Genomic DNA, 24458 nt, shown 5'->3' with positions numbered 1-24458 from the left:
CTTGTATCTACATGAAATACACATGAGAGTCTTGGAGCAAAAGGATAGAACAATTAGAATAGAGGCCATAAACATCTATTATATCTTGGTAAGTCAGCAGCCTTAAAGAAGATATATTTGGAGAGGATGGGATCAGAGAAAGCAAGCATTAGCCATTGACAGGTAGTATACAGGTGGGGCATGGTGGGTGTGATGGCCCTCCTCAGTCATCCCTCCCCTCAAATTGTTAAGTGCCCTCTTCGGGAGGCACCGCTGGCAGCAATTTCAGAGACAGTGGTCTAAAATTGTTCTCTAAAACAAGGGGTAGAATGCTTTCATAGGAAGCCTGTAGAAAAAGCCTCTGATTAGCTTGTAATGTGGGGCCAGACCTATCCTTTCGAACCAGCATCAACTAGAGTTCTGTTTTGTTTTAGTAATAGGATTAGTCAGTACAATTCATTTTTCAGAGATTTCCCTCCATAAATTAATTATTCCTGTCTACTCAAAATGTAGCTGAGGAAAAGTAGACCTCAATGAGGAGGTGACAGTGGAGCAGATGCTCTTTCCAAAAAAAAAGGGGAGGAGGAAGCCATAGAAACTACTCTCAAGATGAAGGGTAAGCCCTTTTTAATAAAACTGTGGCAGGGAAATAAGATGCTCTAGCTGGGAAGGAGTCCAGTATACTACATGGACTAGTTTGATGCACTTACACTGCTCACACCCAAATGTACATATTCCCTACATGTGTACTGACTAGCTGAGTTTATATCTACACTGATTTTATAGCTACACTTAATGTGTATATCTACACTGACTTTATATCTACATTTAATGTGTATATAATTAATAGTCAAGGCCCAGTTAGATGTACAAAGGTACAAAGTTCAGTTTTACTCAGTAGAGTTCTAGATGGACTTGATGGAAGGGACTGGGTTTTAAAGGGAAAAAGAGAGGAATGTGGGTGGAGGTCGGAGATGGAAAGTTAGGGAGGCATGGTCCTGAGGAGTAATCAAGTGATCCTTTGGTTTGTCCTCTTGCAAATTAAACTTGGCCAGCCTCCAGTGTGGTTTTTACTACATGTGGAAATAACTGTGTAGTAAAAAATTCCATGATCTTTGACCATGGAGTCCAGGACCATTGTAAATCAAAGTATTCCCTTGTCATCAGGAGTTTACTCCTCAAGCGCCAAAATTCATACTTCAGGGTTAACATCTGGCAACCAGGAATGGTCCCAAAGCTGTCTTCCCTTTCCTACTCCCTGGAAAGCTCACTTAGAGTGTGGACATTAGGGGCAATGGACATGCTCACACTCTACAGTCATGAATTTCTGGTTAGTTTTAGAGTGCCTGTCTCCAGCTTCCCATGGACTTGTAACCCACACCATCCCTGGAACTAGGTCATATCTACTGGGGATTTCACTCCATTGTTTTTTTTCTCTTCATTCTGCTTACTGTCTAAATTTCTTTACTGTTTTATTTCTGTTCTTCAGGGTTTGGTGGGGGTTTTTTCCCCCAGCAGTATTAGACAAGATGGAATAAAGGAAATAATACACTCTTTGGCATCAAACAGATGAGGACTAAAATCTTGACTTCCCTATATCCTGTAATATCTTAATATTTAACATTCTGAACCTTGGTTTTCACATCTTTAGAATGAGAATAATACTTTCCTTCCAGAATTATTATGGATATTGAATTTTTAGAAAATTCACTTCTTAGAATTCACATGCAAGAAATAAATATATACGTTTACCCAAAGACTTGTACATCAGTGTTCAAGGCAACTTCATAATATCCGTAAATTGGAAGCTACTCAATGTCTATCAACATTTGAATGAATAAGTTGTAGAATATATCCATGCAGTGGAATACTACTCATCATCAAAAAGGAATGAATTGCTGTTAAATGCGGTAATATAAATGAAACTCAAAACATTAGGCAAAATTAATCTATAGGGATGGAAAGTAGACGGGTGGTTTGTTGCTAGGAGCCAGCGAAGTGTGTGCACAAGACAAGGAAGGTTGACTACAAAGGTGTACAGCTTGAAGGAAATTTTTTTCACAAGTTTTTTGAGAGATTCTTTATATGTAGTAAAAGTCATTTTTTTTGTTTACAGTTCTATGAATTTTGACAAACTTATATAGTTGTATAAACATTACTATAATAGATACAGAGTATTTTCATTAACCTCCAGAAGTTGCTTTGTTCAGTCTTTATATAGTTGATCCCCTTGCTCTTAGCAACCACTGATTAATTTCTGCACCTATAGTTTTTATCTTCTCCAGACTGCTCACATAAACAGAATCATATAGTAAGTATGTGGCCTTTCATGTCTACCCTCTTCACTTAACATAATATTAAAGTGATCTATATGTTTTTATGTATAAGTAGTTTGTTCCTTTCTATTACTGAATAGGGTATTTCACTGTAGGGCTATACTAGATTTGTTTATCCATTCACCTTTTGATAGACATTTGGATTTTTTCCAGTTTGGGGCAATGATAAATACAGCTTTTATATACATTCATGTACAGGTTTTTGTGTGGACATATGTCATCATTTCTCTTGGGCGATTACATAGGAATGGGATTGTTGGATTATATGATAAGAGTGTGTTCTACTTCATAAGAAACTGCTAAACTACTTTTCAAAGTTCTATTTTGCATGCCCACCAGAAATGTTGAGAGTTTCAGATGCTCTGTATTCTTAACAGCACTTCATATTGTCAGGTATTTTTTAATTAAGCTATTTTAATGTGTAGTGATATACTTCATTGTGGATTTAATTTGCATTTCATTAATGCTGTTGAGCATCTTTTCGTGTGGTTTGTTTTTTGCCATCTCCATCTACTTTAGTGAAGTATGTGTTCAGATCTTTTGCACATTGTTAGCTGAGCACTTTGTTTACTTATTATTGAGTTTGAGTATTATTTATGTATAATGTCTACCAACCCTTTACCAGATATATTATGAAAATATTTTCTTACAATCTATGCCTTGTTTTTTCATTTTTTAATAACAGCCTTTGGAAGAGCAGAAATTTTAAATTTTAATGAGATCCAAGTTGTCAGTTTTTCTTTTTTGGCTTTAAAAAAGTATTTGCCTGACCCTAACCCATTTTCTTTTTGGCTGTGGCTGGGTTTGAACCCACCACCTCCGGTATATGGAGTCGGTACCCTACTCCTTTGAGCCACAGGCGCCGCCCCCTAACCCATTTTCACAAAGATTTACTCATCTTACGTGGAAATTTTACTTCTGACTTAACTTCTTTACTTTTATTCACTTTTTCATTTAGGACCTAAATAATCTATTTTGAGTTAATTTTTGTATATGGCATCAAGTTTATTTTTTAAGTATGTATGGTCACATGTACCAGCACTGTTTGTTGAAGTTTCTTCATTGAATTTCCTTAGCACCTTTGTTGAAAATGAGTTTACCATGTACAGGGTGGCCATTAAGTTTGTGTACAATTTTAAATTGCACACAATATTTTTTTAAGGTTTTTTTTGTTTATTTTTTTCCTTTCCCTTTCTTTCTTTCTTTTCCCCTTTATACTTTAGGTACAAAAAATATAATTCAATCCTTAGTGAATTCACAATGTGGAAGAGATTTGAGAATAGTTTTTCTTTTTTCTTTTTAATGTTGTGGATTCATTGAGGGTACAATATGCCAGGTTACACTGATTGCAATTGTTAGGTAAAGTCCCTCTTGCAATCATGTCTTGCCCCCATAAAGGGTGACACACACCAAGGCCCCACTCCCCTCACTCCGTCCCTCTTTCTGCTTTTCCTCCCCCCCATAACCTTAATTGTCATTAATTGTCCTCATATCAAAATTGAGTACATAGGATTCATGCTTCTCCATTCTCGTGACGCTTTACTAAGAATAATGTCTTCCACTTCCATCCAGGTTAATACAAAGGATGTAAAGTCTCCATTTTTTTTAATAGCTGAATAGTATTCCATGGTATACATATACCACAGTTTGTTAATCCATTCCTGGGTCGGTGGGCATTTAGGCTGTTTCCACATTTTGGCGATTGTAAATTGAGCTGCAATAAACAGTCTAGTACAAGTGTCCTTATGATAAAAGGATTTTTTTCCTTCTGCGTAGATGCCCAGTAATGGGATTGCAGGATCAAGTGGGAGGTCTAGCTTGAGTGCTTTCAGGTTTCTCCATACTTCCTTCCAGAAAGGTTGTACTAGTTTGCAGTCCCACCAGCAGTGTAAAAGTGTTCCCTTCTCTCCACATCCATGCCAGCATCTGCAGTTTTGAGATTTTGTGATGTGGGCCATTCTCACTGGGGTTAGATGATATCTCAGGGTTGTTTTGATTTGCATTTCTCTAATATATAGAGATGATGAACATTTTTTCATGTGTCTGTTAGCCATTCGTCTGTCATCTTTAGAGAAAGTTCTATTCATGTCTCTTGCCCATTGATATATGGGATTGTTGGCTTTTTTCATGTGGATTAATTTGAGTTCTCTATAGATCCTAGTTATCAAGCTTTTGTCTGATTGAAAATATGCAAATATCCTTTCCCATTGTGTAGGTTGTCTCTTTGCTTTGGTTATTGTCTCCTTAGCTGTACAGAAGCTTTTCAGTTTAATGAAGTCCCATTTGTTTATTTTTGTTGTTGTTGCAATTGCCATGGCAGTCTTCTTCATGAAGTCTTTCCCCAGGCCAATATCTTCCAGTGTTTTTCCTATGCTTTCTTGGAGGATTTTTATCGATTCATGCCTTAGATTTAAGTCCTTTATCCATCTTGAATCAATTTTTGTGAGTGGGGAAAGATGTGGGTCCAGTTTCAGTCTTTTACATGTAGACATCCAGTTTTCCCAACACCATTTATTGAATAGGGAGTCTTTCCCCCAAGGTATGTTCTTGTTTGGTTTATCGAAGATTAGGTGGTTGTAAGATGTTAGTTTCATTTCTTGGTTTTCAATTCGATTCCAAGTGTCTATATCTCTGTTTTTGTGCCACTTCCATGCTGTCTTGAGCACTATGGCTTTTTAGTACAGACTAAAATCTGGTATGCTGATGCCCCCAGCTTTATTTTTGTTACAAAGAACTGCCTTAGCTATACGGGGTTTTTTCCAGTTCCATACAAAACACAGAATCGTTTTTTCCAAATCTTGAAAGTATGATGTTGGTATTTTGATAGGAATGGCATTGAATAGGTAGATTGCTTTGGGAAGTATAGACATTTTAACAATGTTGATTCTTCCCGTCCATGAGCATGGTATGTTCTTCCATTTGTTAATATCCTCTGCTATTTCCTTTCTGAGGATTTCATAGTTTTCTTTATAGAGGTCCTTCACCTCCTTCGTTAGGTATATTCCTAGGTATTTCATTTTCTTCGAAACTATGGTGAAGGGAGTTGTGTCCTTAATTAGCTTCTCATCTTGACTGTTATTGGTGTATACAAAGGCTACTGACTTGTGGACATTGATTTTATATCCTGAAACATTACTGTATTTTTTGATGACTTCTAGGAGTCTTGTGGTTGAGTCTTTGGGGTTCTCTAAGTATAAGATCATGTCGTCAGCAAAGAGGGAGAGTTTGCCCTCCTCTGCTCCCATTTGGATTCCCTTTATTTCCTTGTCTTGCCTAATTGTATTGGCTAGAACTTCCAGCACTACGTTGAGTACTAAAGGTGACAGACCTTGTCTGGTTCCAGTTCTAAGAGGAAAAGCTTTCAGTTTTACTCCATTCAGTAAAATATTGGCTGTGGGTTTGTCATAGATAGCTTCAATCAGTTTTAGAAATGTGCCACCTATGCCTATACTCTTCAGTGTTCTAATTAGAAAAGGATGCTGGATTTTATCAAATGCTTTTTCTTCATCTATTGAGAGGATCATGTGATCTTTATTTTTGCCTCTGTTAATATGGTGGATAACGTTTATGGACTTGCGTATGTTAAACCAGCCTTGCATCCCTGGGATGAAGCCTACTTGATCATGATGAATGACTTTTTTGATGATAAGGTGTAATCTGTTGGCTAGGATTTTGTTGAGAATTTTTGCGTCTATGTTCATAAGTGAGATTGGTCTGAAATTCTCCTTTTTGTTTGGGTCTTTTCCTGGTTTTGGTATCAGGGTGATGTTTGCTTCATAGAATGCGTTGGGGAAGATTCCTTCTTCCTCAATTTTTTGGAATAATTTCTGCAGTACAGGAATAAGCTCTTCCTTGAAGGTTTGATAGAATTCTGGAGTGAAGCCATCTGGACCAGGGGATTTTTTGGTTGGAAGATTTTTTATTGTTTCTTTGATCTCAGTGCTTGAAATTGGTCTGTTCAGGAGCTCTATTTCTTCCTGGCTGAGTCTAGGGAGAGGGTGTGATTCCAAATATTGATCCATTTCTTTCACGTTGTCAAATTTCTGGGCATAGAGTTTCTGGTAGTATTCAGAGATGATCTCTTGTATCTCTGTGGGATCAGTTGTTATTTCCCCTTTATCATTTCTGATTGAGGTTACTAGAGATTTTACTTTTCTATTCCTCGTTAGTCTGGCCAATGGTTTATCTATTTTATTTATTTTTTCAAAACACCAACTCCTTGTTTCATTAATTTTCTGAATGATTCTTTTGTTTTCAATTTCATTGATCTCTGATTTGATTTTGGATATTTCTTTTCTTCTACTGAGTTTAGGCTTAGATTGTTCTTCTTTTTCCAGTTCCATAAGGTGGCTTTTGAGTTTTTTGATGCACTGTCTTTCTGTTTTTCGAATGTAGGCATCTAAAGCGATGAATTTTCCTCTCAAAACTGCTTTTGCAGTATCCCACAGGTTTTGGTAGCTTGTGTCTTCATTGTTGTTATGCTCAAGGAAGTTAATGATTTCCTGTTTTATTTCTTCCTTCACCCATCTGTTATTCAACAGAAGATTATTTAGTTTCCATGCCTTTGGGTGGGGTCGAGCATTTTTGTTAGAGTTGAGTTCCACCTTTAGTGCCTTATGGTCTGAGAAGATACAAGGTAAAATTTCAATTCTTTTGATTCTGTTGATATTTGTTTTGTGTCCCAGGATATGATCAATTTTGGAGAATGTTCCATGGGGTGATGAGAAGAATGTATATTCTTTTTCTTTGGGGTGGAGTGTTCTATATGCGTCTATCAAGCACAGTTGTTCTAGGGTCTCATTTAAATCTCCTATATCTTTGTTTAATTTCTGTTTCGAGGATCTGTCCAGCTCTGTAAGAGGAGTGTTAAAATCCCCTGTCATTATGGTATTATCAGATATCATATTGCTCAGACTGAGTAAGGTCTGTTTCAAGAATCTGGGAGCATTTAAATTGGGTGCATAGATATTTAGAATTGAAATGTGTTCTTGTTGTATTTTTCCCTTGACCAATATAAAGTGACCATCTTTGTCTTTTTTGACTTTAGTTGCTTTAAATCCACATGTATCTGAAAATAAGATTGCAACTCCTCTTTTCTTCTGAATTCCATTTGCCTGAAAAATTGTCTTCCAACCCTTGACTAGGAGCTTTAATTTGTCTTTTGAAGCCAGGTGTGTTTCTTGCAGACAGCAAATGGATGGCTTGTGTTTTTTAATCCAGTCAGCCAATCTATGTCTCTTCAGTGGGGAATTCAAGCCATTAACATTTATTGAGATAATTGATAAGTGTGGTAGTATTCTATTCATCTTATTTTGTGAGAGTCCATTGCTTAGTTTTATCCTTTGCATCAGTGTGGAGGTTTGGTTCTGTCCTTTAATTTCTGAGTTCTTACTTTGCTGCTGGTCCATTGTGGTGATCAGTGTGCAGAACAGGTTGAAGTATTTCCTGTAGAGCTGGTCTTGCTGTGGCGAATTTCCTCAATGTTTGTATATCCGTAAATGATTTGATTTCTCCGTCAGTTTTTAAGCTTAACTTAGCAGGGTACAGAATTCTGGGCTGGAAATTGTTCTGTTTAGTAGATTAAAGGTAAATGACCATTGTCTTCTTGCTTGGAAAGTTTCATTAGAGAAGTCTGCGGTCAATCCGATGGATTTGCCCCTGTAGGTCAACTGGCGCTTACTCCTGGCAGCTTGCAGAATCTTTTCTTTTGTCTTGACTTTGGACAGTTCATCACAATGTGTCTTGGAGAAGCTCGGTTAGAGTTGAGGCGACCTGGGGTCCGATATCCCTCTGAAAGCAGTGTGTCAGAATCTTTGGTGATATTTGGGAAATTTTCTTTTATAATATTCTCTAGTATGGCGTCCATTCCTCTGGGGCATTCTTCTTCCCCTTCTGGAATTCCTATAACTCGTATGTTGGAACGCTTCATAAAGTCCCATAATTCTGACAGTGAACCTTCTGCTTTCTCTCTCTTCTTTTCTGCCTCTTTTACTATCTCAAAAACTTTGTCTTCTACCTCTGAAATTCTTTCTTCTGCATGGTCTAACCTGTTGCTGATACTTTCTATTGCATCTTTAAGTTCCCTGATTGACTGTTTCAGTTCCTTCAGCTCTGCTATATCCTTTTTATATTCTTCATATCGTTCATCTCTGATTTGATTCTGTTTTTGGATTTCCTTTTGGTTATTTTCCACTTTATTAGCAGTTTCCTTCATTGTTTCCATCATTTCTTTCATTGTTTTCAACATGTGTATTCTAAATTCCCTTTCTGTCATTCCTAACATTTCTGTATAGGTAGAATCCTCTGCAGTAGCTACCTCATGGTCCCTTGGGAGGGTTGTTCTGGACTGGTTCTTCATGTTGCCTGGAGTTTTCTGCTGATTCTTCCTCATGAGTGATTTCTTTTATCTGTTTCCTTGCCCTAATTTTCCTTTCACTTCCTCTTGCTCTTTAAGTTCTCGTGCTTGCGGACTTAGGGTTACAGGACCAGAAGGGTGAGAAGGTTGAAGAGCAAAAAAGGGATGAAAGAAAGGAGGACTGAGTGATAAGAAAAACAAAGAAAAATAGAGAAAGGAGAGGGGGTGGGTAAAAGGAATATTGACAAAAAGAAGAGAGGCACAGAAAGGGGGAGACAGAGCAATATAGGTGTACAGTAGGGTACTTTGACACAACCTTAAAAAAACTCCACCTTCTGGGGGTGCCCAGTGGGGTGGTTCCCTTGTGGTCAGCAGCTCTTTGCTAACCCGATCGGACACAGTACCCCACCTCCACCAAATAGAGAGGAAAGACAAAAATGCTATAAATCAAACCAAAACAAGCAAACAGAAAATTTTACGGGATAAAATTGGGTGGAAAACCAAATGATAGCAGTAGAAACACTAGCAAAAATGAAGTTCTAATGATTGAAAAAGGCAGCAATGGGAAATTATAATTAAACTAGAAAAATTGAGAAGGAAAAAGGATCTGTATGGAAAAGGTTGAACTTAAAAAACAAAACAACATCAACAACATCAAAATAAACAAACGAAAAAAACAACCAAACCAAAAAAAAAAAAAAACCAAAAAACAAAAAAAGACACAACCAAAAACAAAGCAGTATGTATATGTTATTGAATATTGTCTGGGCAACACATGGTCTTCTGGGATATGATATGTTAATCACAGTTCTGATAGGACTGGAGGCTGTTGATTTCTCAAACCCCAGCAGGTAGACACCCTAAATGTCTCTTCAGCCCACTTAAAAGGCACTTTGAACTTGTTCACTTGCTGAGCAGAAGCTTTCCCAGGAAAGTGCTTTTCGCTGGAATCACTGCTGAAGTGCTATCCACTTACCTAGTGTGCCAAAACTGGTCTCACTCTGCCCCTGAGGGTTAGGGCTGCAAGGCGGCTCAGACCCCGCCCTTAGGCTACTTGGTCGCTGGGTTACCAGCTCCCACCTGATTCTAGCTCTGCGACCCTAAGGGCGAAGGTTGCCGGGGCAGATCGCTCACAATGGCTCCCTGTGACCCACAGCCAAACACTATTAGCTCCGTCTGGCTCAGTGGCTCGGACTGGAGCCCTAGACAACGGCCAAAGTTCTCCGTACTCCCGCTCAGGCTCTCCCCAAGGCAGTTCAACTGAGTGCCAAGTCCAAAGACACCAAAACAGTTCACAGGTAAGGCCTTTCTGGTTTGCAGTCTTGCTGCTACTGAACTTAACAGTTGCGGGCGGGTTTAGACGGATTGAACACACGCGCCCACTTGCCGGTTTTCCACTGTTTTAGTCCTCCTCTTGGGGTCCAGAAGTCTCTCGCTGACTCCCTGTATCCTCGCAGGGGTGATGATCGGCAGATCCCACCAGCCAGAGATGCGTGAAGTCCTATCTCCCTAGACTCACGGTGCCCAGATGCAAGGAAGCTGTTACTCGGCCGCCATCTTGCTCCGCCTTCCGAGAATAGTTTTTGTAAACTATCAAGCTGGTCCTGCTGGGAAGAGGGCTTGCAAAGGGAAGCGAGCTCAGTCAGGGCTCTAGCTGCTTTCTCTGGTGTCTACTCTCCAATTCCTCCAATTGCACACAATATTTTAATTTGCACATGAACTTTATAGCCACCCTCTGTGTAGTGGTCTGTTTCTTGATTATGTATTCTGTTCCATTAATCTATATGACTTGTCCTTTTAATAATAGCGCATTATTTTGATTAATACAGTTTTATAATAAATCTTGAAATCAGCCTTACCATATTCGCTGGGACCTCCAGTATGATAATGAATAGGAGTGGTGAGCATGGGCATTCTTCACTGTTCCTATCTTAGGGAGAAAGCACTGTTACCTGTGTTGATCTGTTGACAGATGATCTTTTATCAGGTTAAGGATGTCCCCTTTTATTCTCACTTTCTGAGAGTTTTTTCATTATAAATGGATTTTGAATTTTGTCAACTGTTTTTGTTTTACCTACTGATAGAATCATATGGTTTGATATCCTTTAGTTTGTTGATATAGTACAGCAGATTGATTAACTTATGAGTGTTGAGCCATTCTCTCATTCTGGAAATAAACTTTAACCGATCATGATGTTACTTATTGTTGGATTTGATTTGTTAATGTTTTATTAGGAATTTTTGCATTTACATTCATGAGGGGTTATTGGTCTGCACTTTTCTTGTAGTGTCTCTGCCTGGCTTTGGTATCAGCAAAATGCTGGTCTCATAAAATGAGTTCAGGAGTGTTCTCTTCTCTCTGTTTTCTAGAAAAGTTTGTATAAGAGTGATATTAATTCTTCCATAAATATTTGGTAAAATTTTCCAGTAAAGCCATGTGGGCATTGAGTTTCCTTGTGTGAAGGTTTATAACTCTAAATTCTATTTCTCTCCCAGAGAAATACGGATATGCAGGTTCTTTATTTCTTGTTGGGTGAGCCTTGAAATTTGTGTCTTTCATTGAATTTATCCACTTCATCTAAGTTATCAAAGTAATTAGCATAACTTATTTATCATATCCTCTTTTTACTGTCTGTGGGATCTGTACTTTTTTTTTTAGACAGAGTTTCATTCTGTTACCCTGGTGCAGTGGTGTCATAGCTTACAGCAGCAGTTCTCAACCTGTGGGTTGTGACCCCTTTGTAACAATGAAAATATGTTGTAGCCTTAGGAAGATTGAGAAGCACTGGCTTACAGCAACCTCAAACTCTTAGGCTTGAGCAATCCTTTTGCCTCAGCCTCCCAAGTAGCTGGGACTATAGGCATGTGCTATTATGCCCAACTAGTTTTTCTGTTTTTAGTAGAGACAGGGTCTTGCTTTTGCTCAGGCTGTTCTCAAACTCCTGAGCTTGAGTGACCCACCTACTTCAGCCTCCCAGAGTGCTAGGATTACAGGCGTGAGCCACTGCACCTGACCTGCAGGATCTGTATTGATGGGCTCTCTTTAAGTCTTTTATGGCAATTTGTGCCTTCTCTCTTTTTTATTTATTTCCCTGGATGTTTATCAATTTTCAAAGAAAACATAAAATAGCCATACAGTGGAATAGTATATTCAGTAATAGAAAAGGACAAACTATGGTTTCATGACTTTTTTCCTCTACTGTTTTAAAATTTCATTATTGATTTATTTTATCATTTCATTATTGGTTTCTGCTCTGATTTTTATTTCTGTCTTGCTTACTTTTAATATAATTTGTTCTCTTTTTCCTGAAGATAAGCAATCAGATGATTGATTTGTCATCTTCTTTTCTAGCATAAACTTACAATGCTATAAATTTTCCTCTAAATAATGCTTTAACTGCATCCAGAAAATTTTAATATATTATGTCTTTATTTAAAATTTTTTTTCTAATTTTGGGACAGGGAAGCCTTCCTCTTTAACTCCTGGGTTTTTAGAAGTATATTGTTAAACTTGCAAATACATTGGGATTGTCCACACATCTTTTTGTTACTGATGCCTAATATAACTTATTATTATTTTTTGTTTTGAGACAGTCTCACTGTGTTACCCTCGTGAGTGTCATGGCATCACAGTTCACAGCAACCTCAAACTCTTGGGCTTAAGCGATTCTCTTGCTGCAGCCTCCCAAGTAGCTGGGACTACAGGCACCCGCCACAACACCCAGCTATTTTGTTGTTGTAGTTACCATTGTTTAGCAGGCCTGGGCTGGGTTTGAACTCACCAGCCCCATGTAGCTGGCACCCTAACCACTGAGATATGGGTGGTGAGCTGACCTAATCTAATTTTATTTTGGTCACAGAATACTCTTTGTGTAATGTCAGTTATTTTAAATTGGTTGAATATTGTTTAAGTCCCAGAATGTTTACGTGTTCTTAAAAAAAGTGTATATTCTTTCTTGTTGAAGTATTCTGTCAATATCAATTAGGTCAGTTTGGTTGATAATTTTGTTTTGCCCCTGTATATTCTTACCAATTTTTTGCCTACTGGTTCTATCAGTTGACATGTCCAATCATAATAGTAAATTTGTTCTTTCAGCTATCAGATTTGTATTCTTTGAAGCTCTTATGTTTAATGTAGGCAGTCTTAGGATTGTTATATTTTCCTGATGAATTAACTCCTTCATAATTAGGTAATGTCCCTCTTTGTCTCTGGTATATTCCTTGTTCTGATATTAATATTATCATGATATTTGCATAGCATATATTTTTCTATCTTTTTACTTTTAACCTATATATTATTTATTTTTAATTTATTTTTATTGAACTTAATATGAGGGTACAATTTTTAGGTTACATTGTTCTTCCTTCCAGGGTAAAGTTCTGTTTGTAGAAGAGCCCCTCCTCCAGGGGGGCATGTTATGCACCCTCACAATGTGCACATTAGGTGACATCCCGCCTCACGCCCTCCCTCCTTCTGCCATCTGTTCCCCCCACCCCCTCCTGCTTCCTTCTATCCTTGAACTGGACTATAATATTGTTTCATTGTTTTTTGAATGTGTAATCATTTTTATATTGATTTCATACTAGTTTGGAGTACATTGGATATTTATGTTTCCATTCTTGAGATAATTTACCCAGAAGAATGTATTTCAGCTCCATCCGGGTAAATGTAAAAGATGTAAAGTCTCCATCTTTTTTAATGGCTGAATAATATTCCATGGTATACATATACCACAGTTTGTTGATCCATTTGTGAGCTTGATGGGTACTTAGATTGCTTCCATGACTTGGAAGTTATAAATTGAGCCACAATAAACATTTTAGTGCAAATGTCTTTGTGGTAAAATGATTTTTGTTCTTCTGGGTAGATACCTAGTAATGGGATTACAGGGTCAAATGGAAGGTCTAAATCTTTGAGGATTCTCCATACTTCTCTCCAAAAAGGCTGTATTAGTTTGCAACCCCACGATATTTATTTATTTTTGAGGCAGGATCTAACTCTGTCATCCAGGCTAGAGTGCAGTGGCATCATCATAGCTCATTTCAGCCTTAAATTCCTGGGCCCAAACGATTCTTTTGCTTCAGCCTCCTGAATCACTTAGGATTACAAGCATACATCAGCACTCTTGGCTAATTTTCTGTTTCTTGTAGAGTTGGGAGTCTCTCTCTTGCTCAGGCTGGTCAACTTTTAACTTTATGTATGTACTTGGATTTAAAGTAGATTTCCTATAGGTAGTACACAGACACATCTTGCTTTAGTATTCATTCTGTCAATCTCTATCATTTTATTGGGATATTTCAATTATTTACATTTAATGTAATTACTGGTATGGTTGCCTTTAAAATTACCATTTTGCTAGTTGTTTTCTGTCTTCCCTATTTGTTCATTGTTTTCTTAATTTTTCTTATTCTGCTTTCTGAGTGTTATTCCATTTTTGCCTTTACTACTGGCTTATTAGTTTTAAAAAGATTTTAGTGGTTCCATAAATTTCAAAAATATGTCTTTATTATAGTCTATCTTCAAATAATATTATACTACTTCATATATCGTATAAGAACCTTCCAACAGGGTATTCCAGTTCCTCTCTCTTATTCTTTGTACTATTGTACATTTTACTTTTATATATATCATGCACCCTACATGAGGGAATGTTGGGATGTGTTAGAAATGTCTATATCCTGATTGTGGTGATAATTAAATGGGTGTATATATTTTTCAGAACTCAAGAAACACAACATAAAATGAGTCAATTTTATGTAATGTATACTTAAATGAATATTTTAATATGTAGCCATGTACTACATAATGACATTTCAGTCAACAATGGACCACATATATGGTGATTATCTCCGGAGATTGTAATAACATTTTTCCATACCTTTCTATGTTTAGATTCACCAATACTTAACCATTGTGTTATAGTTGCCTACAATACTCAGTACAGTAACATGCTGGAAAGGTTTGTTGCTTTGGAGTAATAGGCCATACCATATTGCTTCGGTGTGTAGAAGGCTGTAATATCTAAAGTTTGTGTAAGTGCACTCCCTGATGTTCATATGACTAAAATGCCTTATGAATTTCTCAGAACATATCCCTATTGTTCAGCGATGCTGACTATATATAAATATGTATATATGTTATGTTAATATATATTATAAACATAATATATGTATTTATGTATCTATTATCTGTAGAAAGAATAAGAATATAGACCTACTATATGTCTTTTGTAGCATTAATTAAAAGTTGTTGGTCCTGGTAGTGACAATTTGAAAAGAGTAATGTTTAGTAGCGGAAAGTACATAATGAATACAGTCATGTGCCACTGTATAAGAGGGATATGTTCTGAGAAATGTGTCATTAGGCAATTTTGTTGTGCAAATATCATAGAGTGTACTTACCCAAAGCAGGATGGGATAGCCTACTACACACCTAGGCTATATGGTACAGACTAGTGCTTCTAGAGTACAAACTGTACAGCATGTTGCTATACTGAATGTTGTAGGTAACTGTAACACAATGGTAAGTATTTGTATATCTAAACATATCTAAACATAGAAAAGGTGTAGTAAAATACCATATATAAAATTAAAAATGGTCCACCTATGTAGGGTACTTACCATGAATGGAGCTTATAGGACTAGAAGTTGCTCTGGATGAGTCAGTGAGAGGTGAGTGAATGTGAAGGCCTAGGACATACAGTGTTGTAGACTTTATGAAACAGTGAACACTTAGATTACACTAAATGTTGTTTTTAAGAGATGGAGTCTCACTCTGTTGCCTCGGCTAGAGTACAGTGGCATAATCATAGCTCAGTATGGCCTTGAATTCCAGGCGTAGGCGATCCTCCTGTCTCAGCCTCCCAGGTACCTGCGATTATTGGTGCACTCCACCACAACTGGCTAATTTTATTTTCTGTAGACTTGAGATCTTGCTATGTTCCCCACCCTAGTCTTGAACTTCTGTCTTCAAATAATCCTCCCACCTCAGCCTCCAAAAGTGCTGAAATTATAGGCATGAGCCACCACATCCAGCTGACTATATGTACTAAATTTATAAGACAGTTTTTCTTTCTTCAATAATAGGTTAATCTTAGCTTACTGTAACTTTTACTTTGTAAGCTTTTTAATTTTTTAATGTTTTTGCTCCTTTGTAATAACACTTAGCTTAAAACACAAACACATGTACATCTGTGTAAAATATTTTCTTTTTAAAAGTTTTTCTACTTTTAAGGTTTTTTTTTTTTTTTAACTTTCTAAACTTTTTTTTTTTATTAAAAACTAAGACACAAATACAGCCAAGGCTTACACAGGGTCAGGAACATCAAGACATTACTTGGCTATAGCAATTTTCAAGCTCCATTATACCCTTATGAGACCTCTGTCTTATACGCAGCCTGTCATTAACCAAAACATTGTTATGTGGTACGTGACTGTACTTTCTCATTTGCTGTCTAAACCTTGCAGTCATTTGAGTACCAAATTTATAATTAAGAGCATCCACAAGTAAGCTGACATTTGTTTCCCTTTGGAAAGGTACAGATGAATAAATCAGTAGAAGTGTATGCTTTTCTTCCTCTCTGTTTTCTATGCCAGAGAAAGAAAAAGGCTGTTTATCTAGAATTCTCTGCTGTCCAGTATGGCAGCCAGTGATCACGTTTAATTTAAGTTAAATTAAAATTTTAATTCCTCAGTCATCCTGGCCACAAAGTGTTCAAAGCCACGTATGAACAGGGCAAATATAAAACATTTCTATCATCACAGAAAGTTCTGTTGGACAGCACTGTTGAAGGGGAATTAACACACATTATGCCTGGTGTGTCTTCCTCTTTCCTTTAATAAAAGGGTAAGCCAAGATGCTTGATTCTTATTCTCTGAATATATCTTCATTCTGTTTTTCCTTCCAGAAGCTACAACTAGATATAAGTCTAAAGAAAATATGAGTGGTTAATCTCCTTGAAAAATGTATGTTACTGACCTATTAAAATCTTTAGCCAAGATCCCCACTGATTTCCAAGGTATCCAAATTCAGTTTTCATTTCTTCTTTCACTTCACCTATCCGCTGCATGTGACAACTTTTGAATATACCATTCTTCTTGATTTTTTTCCCTCCTTTTGTTTATATGACTCTTTCTCTTCTTTCTGGTCCCTTTTGTTCAGCCTTCTATAGATTATTCTATTATTATTATTATTATTATTATTATTATTATTATTATTATTGATTCTTTCAGGGTACACATAACCAGGTTACACTGATTACATTTGTTAGGTAAATTCTCTCTTACAATTGTGTTTGGCCCCTAAGAGGTGTGTCACACACCGTGACCTCCCCACCTTCCTCCCTTCTTCCCCCCCCATTTCCCCACCACCCGCCGTGTACTAGGACATCAATTTTCCTCATATCAGATTCTTTTTAAAGACACCCTTTCACAGAGGTTCATCCTTAACATTATTTTTGACCACCTACAAATCAAATACCACATATATGCCAAAGGCCAACAAATCTGTAACTAGTTTAGACCTCTAATCTCATTTCCTAGTGAATGTATCTACAAAGCTGTTCTATAAGCATCCCAACTTCTACATGTCCACAATGAATCTGTCTTGTAAACCTGTCCCTACCCCACCTCGGTGTGGGTCATTACTACTGACAGTGCTTTTAAGCTAGAAACATGGAAACCTTCATCATCATCCAAACTAGTTAACCAGTTCCTGTTGATTCCACCCCTAATTACCTATCAAATTGATTTTTTTTGTTTATTCTTCAGGGTCTGTTTTCAGGTTCTCCACATTTCCAAGTATTCTTACAACTTGCTAATTTTTTTTGCCTTCCAATTTGTCTTCCCCATCACTGAATCTTTCTGAAATACAGAGGTGATGATTTTGTTCTCCTATTGCAAATCCCCCTGAGGCCCACATTATTTTTGGCAGAAATGCACATGTAGTTAGCACAATGTAGTAGTCTCAGTGGCTGTCCCCCCAACTTCTCCCAGCCTCTCAGCCCTCGGCTTGGAGTCTTTGTTTAATCATGTCCAGCCACTTAACTGCCTAGAATTCTTGCAACACATCTTGTACTTCTCTCTCACCTCTGTGCCCTAACATATTCTGTTCCATTCCTTGGGCTGATACCTCTTCCCAGTCCTTCAGCGCACCCTTTTCCTCCTTGCCTGGTCAATTCCATCTTGCCCTTCAGGACTCCATTCAGACTTCCCCTCATCTGGGAAACATTTCCTGATCTCTGCCCAACTTGTCTTTATGCCTTTCTGATTTTTCCCTGCTTTCTCATAGTATTCTATACTTTTCTTTACCATGGCAGTTATTACCCGGTATTGTAATTGCACAGAAAGTAGTCAGTAATATTTTATGAATATTTAAGTCTCAGCTCTAAAAAACTATTTGAATTCACAGATTAATGAGCCATACTATAGTAACCTTCTGCTGTGTTCTTATAGGCAAAGATGTTGGAAGCGGATCTGGTTTCAAAGATGCTACGAGCTGTTCTGCAGTCTCATAAGAATGGAATAGCGTTACCTCGGCTACAAGGAGAGTACAGATCATTGACTGGAGACTGGATCCCCTTCAAACAACTAGGTTACCCTACACTAGAAGCCTATCTGAGAAGTGTGCCAGCAGTTGTCAGAATAGAGACTAGTAGATCTGGAGAGGTAAGAAGGTAATTGTGCACGTCACAAGAATCAAACCAATTCATAATTGCCTGTCTGGCACTTCCAACCTCATGCTGTGATGGAAGTCAAAGTGAAAAGTACTGCTTAAGTGGTTTGAGATTGATAGAAATGAAGAGAATAGCATCAGAAGCACAAGTCTAGATTCTGATGTCTTCTGTTTTCCCCCTTCAAACTCTTTTCATTGTAACAATTTTAACCATACTAAATAAAAAACTTTACCCAGTTTCAACATCTAAACAAAGCAGCTCTACTGAAGACCTTAATTGCCCAAACGTCATACCTGCTCATTATAAATTGCTACACTGTTTTTGCCAAAGTTGGTAATGACCTCTTGATCATCAAATCTACCAGGCAGTTTTAGATTTTCATCATTTGCCCATGTGTCGATTCCTGCCACCTGGACCTAACTCAGTTCCTAGTTGATCATTCATCACTTTTGATTGGTGCAGGGGCTTCCTTGCAGTTCTCTTTTCTCTCCTGTCCCTTCCTTCTCCTTTGCAACAACATGATCATATTATTCTACCATCTTAAATCCATCATCTTCTCTAGAAAACAGTTTATAGATAGCAGGGGCCATTTGGTGATAGCAGCTAGATTATTGCAGTACCACAGTGACCCATCAGCTTCACTTCCTGGTACCTACTCATCAAAAAGCATGGCACAGGTGGACAGACCACTACCCCAAAGACAGACGAGAAAACTCACGACCCCTACCCCCAAAACCATAGTTTTCTGGGTAGGTTTCTACACATGTAAATACATAAAACAAGTCTGGAGTGTGTTTCACCAAAACTTGTCATAATGGTTCTTGTGTTGGGGGTGGAGGAGGGAGGAGGCAATGGGTAGAAGAGGAAAAGGGAGCCAGGATCAGAACAGTCCAAGGGGAAGTTTGTCTTATCTGTAATAATGTTTATAAGAAGAAGATATAAATTAATTATTATGTTAATAAGAGGGCTTGCAAGAGTGTGTCCTTGATCCTCTGAAACAGACTTAAGCCCTCCTTTCTGTCTACTGTAACACATCTGTTACAACACTTGATGTCGTGTTATCTGTTTAGTTTCTTTGCCTCTCTCTTTTTCCTTCATAAGCTTTTCAAGGATGAGGGACAATTTTTTTCATTCCTAATAGTTGGCATTTAATAAATCTATGTCGAATACATGAATGATCAAATATCTGAATGAATTAGTAACTTACTAATGCTTCATGTAGTTACTATACTATAATTTGCTGAACTCTTTGGCCCCCTATTTTGGACATTTTAAATGTTTCCATGTTTTGACTAATAAAACATGCCCTTTGTGTATATGGGGGTAGATAGCCTTTTTTTTACTTTGATATCCTTGAAATATATGTTCTCAAGAACAGAAATAATTAGCTAAAGATGAGGAACATATTTTGGCTTATAGTATAAAGCTTCATTATGTTCCTCTTTTTGATTTCAGCTTAGAGTCAAAGTCTTAAAAACTTAACAGGTCTGTAGAGATCATCTAGTCCCAATAGTCTGTATACTTTAGATCTTTTTAATAATACCCTATATATCATATCAGTTTTTTTTTTTTGTTTGTTTTTTTGTAGAGACAGAGTCTCACTTTATTACCCTCGGTAGAGTGCCGTGGCCTCACACAGCTCACAGCAACCTCCAACTCCTGGGCTTAAGCCATTCTCTTGCCTCAGCCTCCCGAGTAGCTGGGACTACAGGCGCCCGCCACAACGCCCGGCTATTTTTTGGTTGCAGTTTGGCGGGGGCCGGGTTTGAACCCACCACCCTTGGTATATGGGGCCGGCGCCTTACCGACTGAGCCACAGGCGCCGCCCTCATATCAGTTTTTTTAAATATAAAAAGGTGAGCTGCTGGACTACATATTTTAAAGAGGAGTCGAAGGTCCGGAGATCTTGCTTTCATACTCCTGTGGTGGCAGCCCCTGAAACCTTTCCATGGAATGCTATAGCTCTAGTGAATGTAATTTGCAAACATCAGCTCTAAATCACCCCTGTTTTACAGATGCAAATACTGAGATTTTAGGCCAGGCATGGTGACTCACGCCTGTAATGTTAGCACTCTGGGAGGCTAAGCTGGGTGGATGGCTTGAGCTCACTGAGTTCTAGACCGGTCCTGAGCAAGAGTGAGACCTGGTCTCTAAAAAATAGCAGGGTATTGTGGCAGGTGCCTATAGTCCCAGCTACTTAAGAGGCTGAGGCAAAAGGATTGCTTGAGCCCAAGAGTTTGAGGTTGCTGTGAGCAATTGATGCCACAGCACTCTACCCAGGGTAACAAAGTGAGACTCTGTCTAAAAAAAAAAAAAAACGAAGGAAGAAAATGCAGGGGCAAGACTAAGATTTAGTTGTCTGGGAGAAGTAACACACTGTAGTAGTCTTAAATGCATACTTTGGACTCAGAGTGCTAATAGCCTTACTGTGAGACTTGGAAGGTTGCTTAACTTTCCTGAACCTCTGCTTTCATGTGTATAAAATGGGGATAAAATAAGTTTCTTTTTTGTTCATTTATTAACCCCATGGTACTTTGTACACTGTAGATGCCCTATAAATACCTATTTAAGGAATAAATGGGTTTTCAATTTGAGAAAAGATTATTCATTATACTAGATTATGCTTGATTCTCTTGTAGAAAATATAGTTTTCTAACATTTAGGAGAGGAAAACATAAATATTTGCATACAACTTGATTTGGGATGCAGGTGTTCACTAAGATCCACTTTTAAGAATTGGCCTTTGGGGGCGGCGCCTGTGGCTCAGTGAGTAGGGCGCCAGCCCCATATGCTGAGGGTGGTGGGTTCAAACCCAGCCCCGGCCGAACTGCAACCAAAAATAGCCGGGCGTTGTGGCGGGCGCCTGTAGTCCCAGCTGCTCGGGAGGCTGAGGCAAGAGAATCGCGTAAGCCCAAGAGTTAAGAGGTTGCTGTGAGCTGTGTGACGCCACGGCACTCTACCTGAGGGCAGTACAGTGAGACTCGGTCTCTACAAAAAAAAAGTAAAAAAAAAAAAAAGGGAAAAAAAAAAAAAAAGAATTGGCCTTTGGGCAACTGGAATCTGAAAAATTTTTGTGCTTTTACTCTGCCTCCCATGAATAGGTTACTTGCTATGCCATCGCCTGCACAGAAACTGCAAGAATTGCGCAGCTTGTGGCTCGTCAGAGGAGTTCTAAAAGGAAAACTGGGCGGCAAGTTAATTGTCAAATGAGAGTGAAGAAAACCATGCCATTTTTTCTAGAAGGTAGGGGCTTTTCACATACTAAAAATGTAAAGCCTGTCCATGAATACACTGTTATAAGGAATATGGAAATATTGCTTGTATTTATGACAACACCTATATCTGTTAATGTTCATATGTGAGGAGAAAAATCTTAAAGCTAGCATTTCTGTTTGAAATTATTAAGTGAGCATGATAATTGGAGTAAGTTACAGTGTGAAATAACTTGGAACAGATTTTTTTTTTTTTTTTTGGCCGGGGCTGGGTTTGAACCCACCACCTCCAGCATATGGGACCGGCGCCCTACTCCTTGAGCCACAGGAGCCGCACTTTTTAATTAAGCTTGTTATGGCAGTGTGTGGTTTTATTCTTTTAGGCTATTTTTGTCCAGAATGTTGGATAAACCAAGAACCTATAACTCAGTGCCTTCCTTAACAAATCATGTCTTTTAGTATAAAATCCCTGTTTTCAGAAAAATACGAATTATATAGTACATAAAAGTGTTATAGACAACTTAGCCAGTGTTCAGCAGAACACTTCTTTTAAGGAGCTTATAATCAGTTCTAAAACTAAATTCTCATGAAATAGTTTAATGATAATACAAAAAAGTAGGTAACTAAATGCCACAATTAGTATGTTAGGCAAGGGAGATATCATTATGGATGAAAATGGCAATGGAGGACTTCATGACAAAGGGGAAATTTAAGCCTAGACCTCCAAGGATAGGTAGAATTTGGATTGATGGAGAAGAGATGGAAGGACTGAGATATGGCTGAGTACACTGCATTTGTAGGAACATGAAGTGGCTGGCCCTCTAAATGATGTGGTGAGTAGAAAGAAGGAAAGTTACTGGTTAATCTTGTGGATGAAGAATATCATCTACTAAATACTCATCAATCTATTCTTACCCTACTGACCAACCCTCCAGTGGCAACCTCCTTATATTCTTAGAGGCCATTCTAAAAATAGACACCTATAGAAAACATCTGATTGAAGGAGTGACATGATGAAACTAGGGTTTTAGGAAGTTAATTGATTCCGTTATATATGCCTTACTTCATAGGAAAACCAAAAGCAACCCTCAGACAACCAGGATTTGCTTCAGATTTTTCTATCAACAAAAAAACGAATCCACCATTGTTAAGAGACAAAGGAAACTCTCTTGGAATTAAGTCTGATACTGAAATGCCACCTTATACATTACACACAACTCTTGGAAATGAAGTATTCAGAGACGTTCCAGTGCAGAGGCATGTGACCATGTCCACCAACAACAGGTATTTGGGCTTTGTCTGACTAAAAAGTTTGGTGAACCTAGGATAATAAATGTTAAAAATGTTCATTTTAAGAAAGAAATATTTTTTATGTTAGCTAATGTAAGTTCACATGTAATAGAGAAATGCATCATGACTAGTAAGTCCACTTTGCCTGGCTGCCTAAGTATCATTCTCTAAATGTATCTCCATTCTGTATTTTTTCTGCATAGTTGGTGGTCTCTTCTTGTAAAATGCATTTTAAAAGTTCTTGTAAGTTGTTCTAAGATGGCATTTCAGTATAAACTTTTTCAGAAAACAGTTTCTTATAAATAATTTTATAAGCTTAAGTAAAATTTTATCAAGTTATGCATGCCACTGTGCTCTAGTAACCATGTCTATAAATTATACAGTAGCATCAGACATCAGTGAATCAGAATCCTGGACTGACAGTAACAAGACAATCTAAAAGTCTTAATTTGAGTACTGTCATTCACTAGCCAGATAAAATAAATTATTTCATTTTTTGAGTCTGTAGTTTTCTCATTTGTCTAATGAAAATGCTGAACTAAATGATCTCAAATTCCTTTATGGTTCTAAATTTTACGGTTTTGTAAGGCAGCTCAGAGATTAGCGAGCTACAGTCCATGGGCCAAATCAGGCTCATTGCCTGTTTTTGTAAATTAAGTTTTACTGAACATGGCCATATGGTTTTGTTTGTATATTGCCTATGGCTGCTTTTGCAGACTGGATGGCCTGCAAAACATAAAATGTACTGTTGGACCCTTTACAGAAAAAAATTTGCTGATCCCTGATAAAGATGCATGAGTATCAAATTCTGATTTGTGTTTTTTCAAAGCAAATTTTGTATCCTATGTCTTTAAACCAGTGTTCAAAAATTCCATTTTTGTGTAAAAGATAATTTTTCCCCTAGGAACTTTTACTCCAGATAACTAGAATATTTAGAAATTTAGAATAATTAAAAATTAACTAGAAGAATTAATTTTTTAAAGTTAGGTAGAAAAGATACTAATATTTTTTATATTTTGGTATTTTTTATAAAGTAATCCTAAAATATTTTTAGAATGATGTACATTTAGGGTTTATGTTACTGTGACCAAGATCAGAATGTATATCATTATAAAAATATTTTAGGATTACTTTATTAAAAATTCTTTGTTTTTTATAAAGTAATCTTAAACCTAAACCTAAATGTTATTTATAGTTACTATAATTTTGATAAGGTCTAGAAAATACATAGTTAAAACTTGGCTCTTGACCCAAAGGGTAATTAGGTCCAGTATATGACCAGGATACCATAGCCTCCTGTGGTCATGTGCCTACATTTAAGAACATGTATCTTATTGAATCTATAAAATGACAGCAAAACAGGCATCCCGGATGGTGGACCCATGGGAATAATCTCTCTGGTGTCTCCTATCCCTCACCTAGTGACACTAGACAGCCTAGATAAGTGCCACCTGTCCCTGCAGCATCAGCAGGGATTGAGTGAGGGTCCCACCAATACTAAGCAGCCCTAATAGTGGGCCCAAGGTAGGTAGCACTCTCTGACCTGCATCCTATTATACCACACACCTTCAGTAGCAGGCTTGGGGAAATGGATTCCGTCCCTTTGGCAGCC

At 37.6% G+C, this 24458-nt stretch overlaps 1 protein-coding gene across 3 annotated transcripts in view; it reads left to right on the top strand.

Annotated features, from left to right (window-relative positions):
- TDRD7 (tudor domain containing 7) overlaps positions 1–24458 on the top strand; it is a 91360-nt gene that overhangs the window by 5496 nt on the left and 61406 nt on the right. For all 3 annotated transcript variants that reach the window (XM_053568207.1, XM_053568213.1, XM_053568223.1), the window contains 3 exons: positions 18124–18336; positions 21446–21587; positions 22627–22840. In XM_053568207.1, the coding sequence (XP_053424182.1) occupies positions 18130–18336; positions 21446–21587; positions 22627–22840 (563 nt within the window). In that variant the 5' untranslated portion in view covers positions 18124–18129. The remainder of the gene's footprint in view (positions 1–18123; positions 18337–21445; positions 21588–22626; positions 22841–24458) is intronic.

This window comes from Nycticebus coucang, chromosome 2 (genome assembly GCF_027406575.1).
Source record: "Nycticebus coucang isolate mNycCou1 chromosome 2, mNycCou1.pri, whole genome shotgun sequence".
Lineage (NCBI taxonomy): Eukaryota > Metazoa > Chordata > Mammalia > Primates > Lorisidae > Nycticebus > Nycticebus coucang.
Note: the sequence above shows the minus strand (reverse complement) of the source record. Positions and strands in the feature narration are given on the sequence as shown.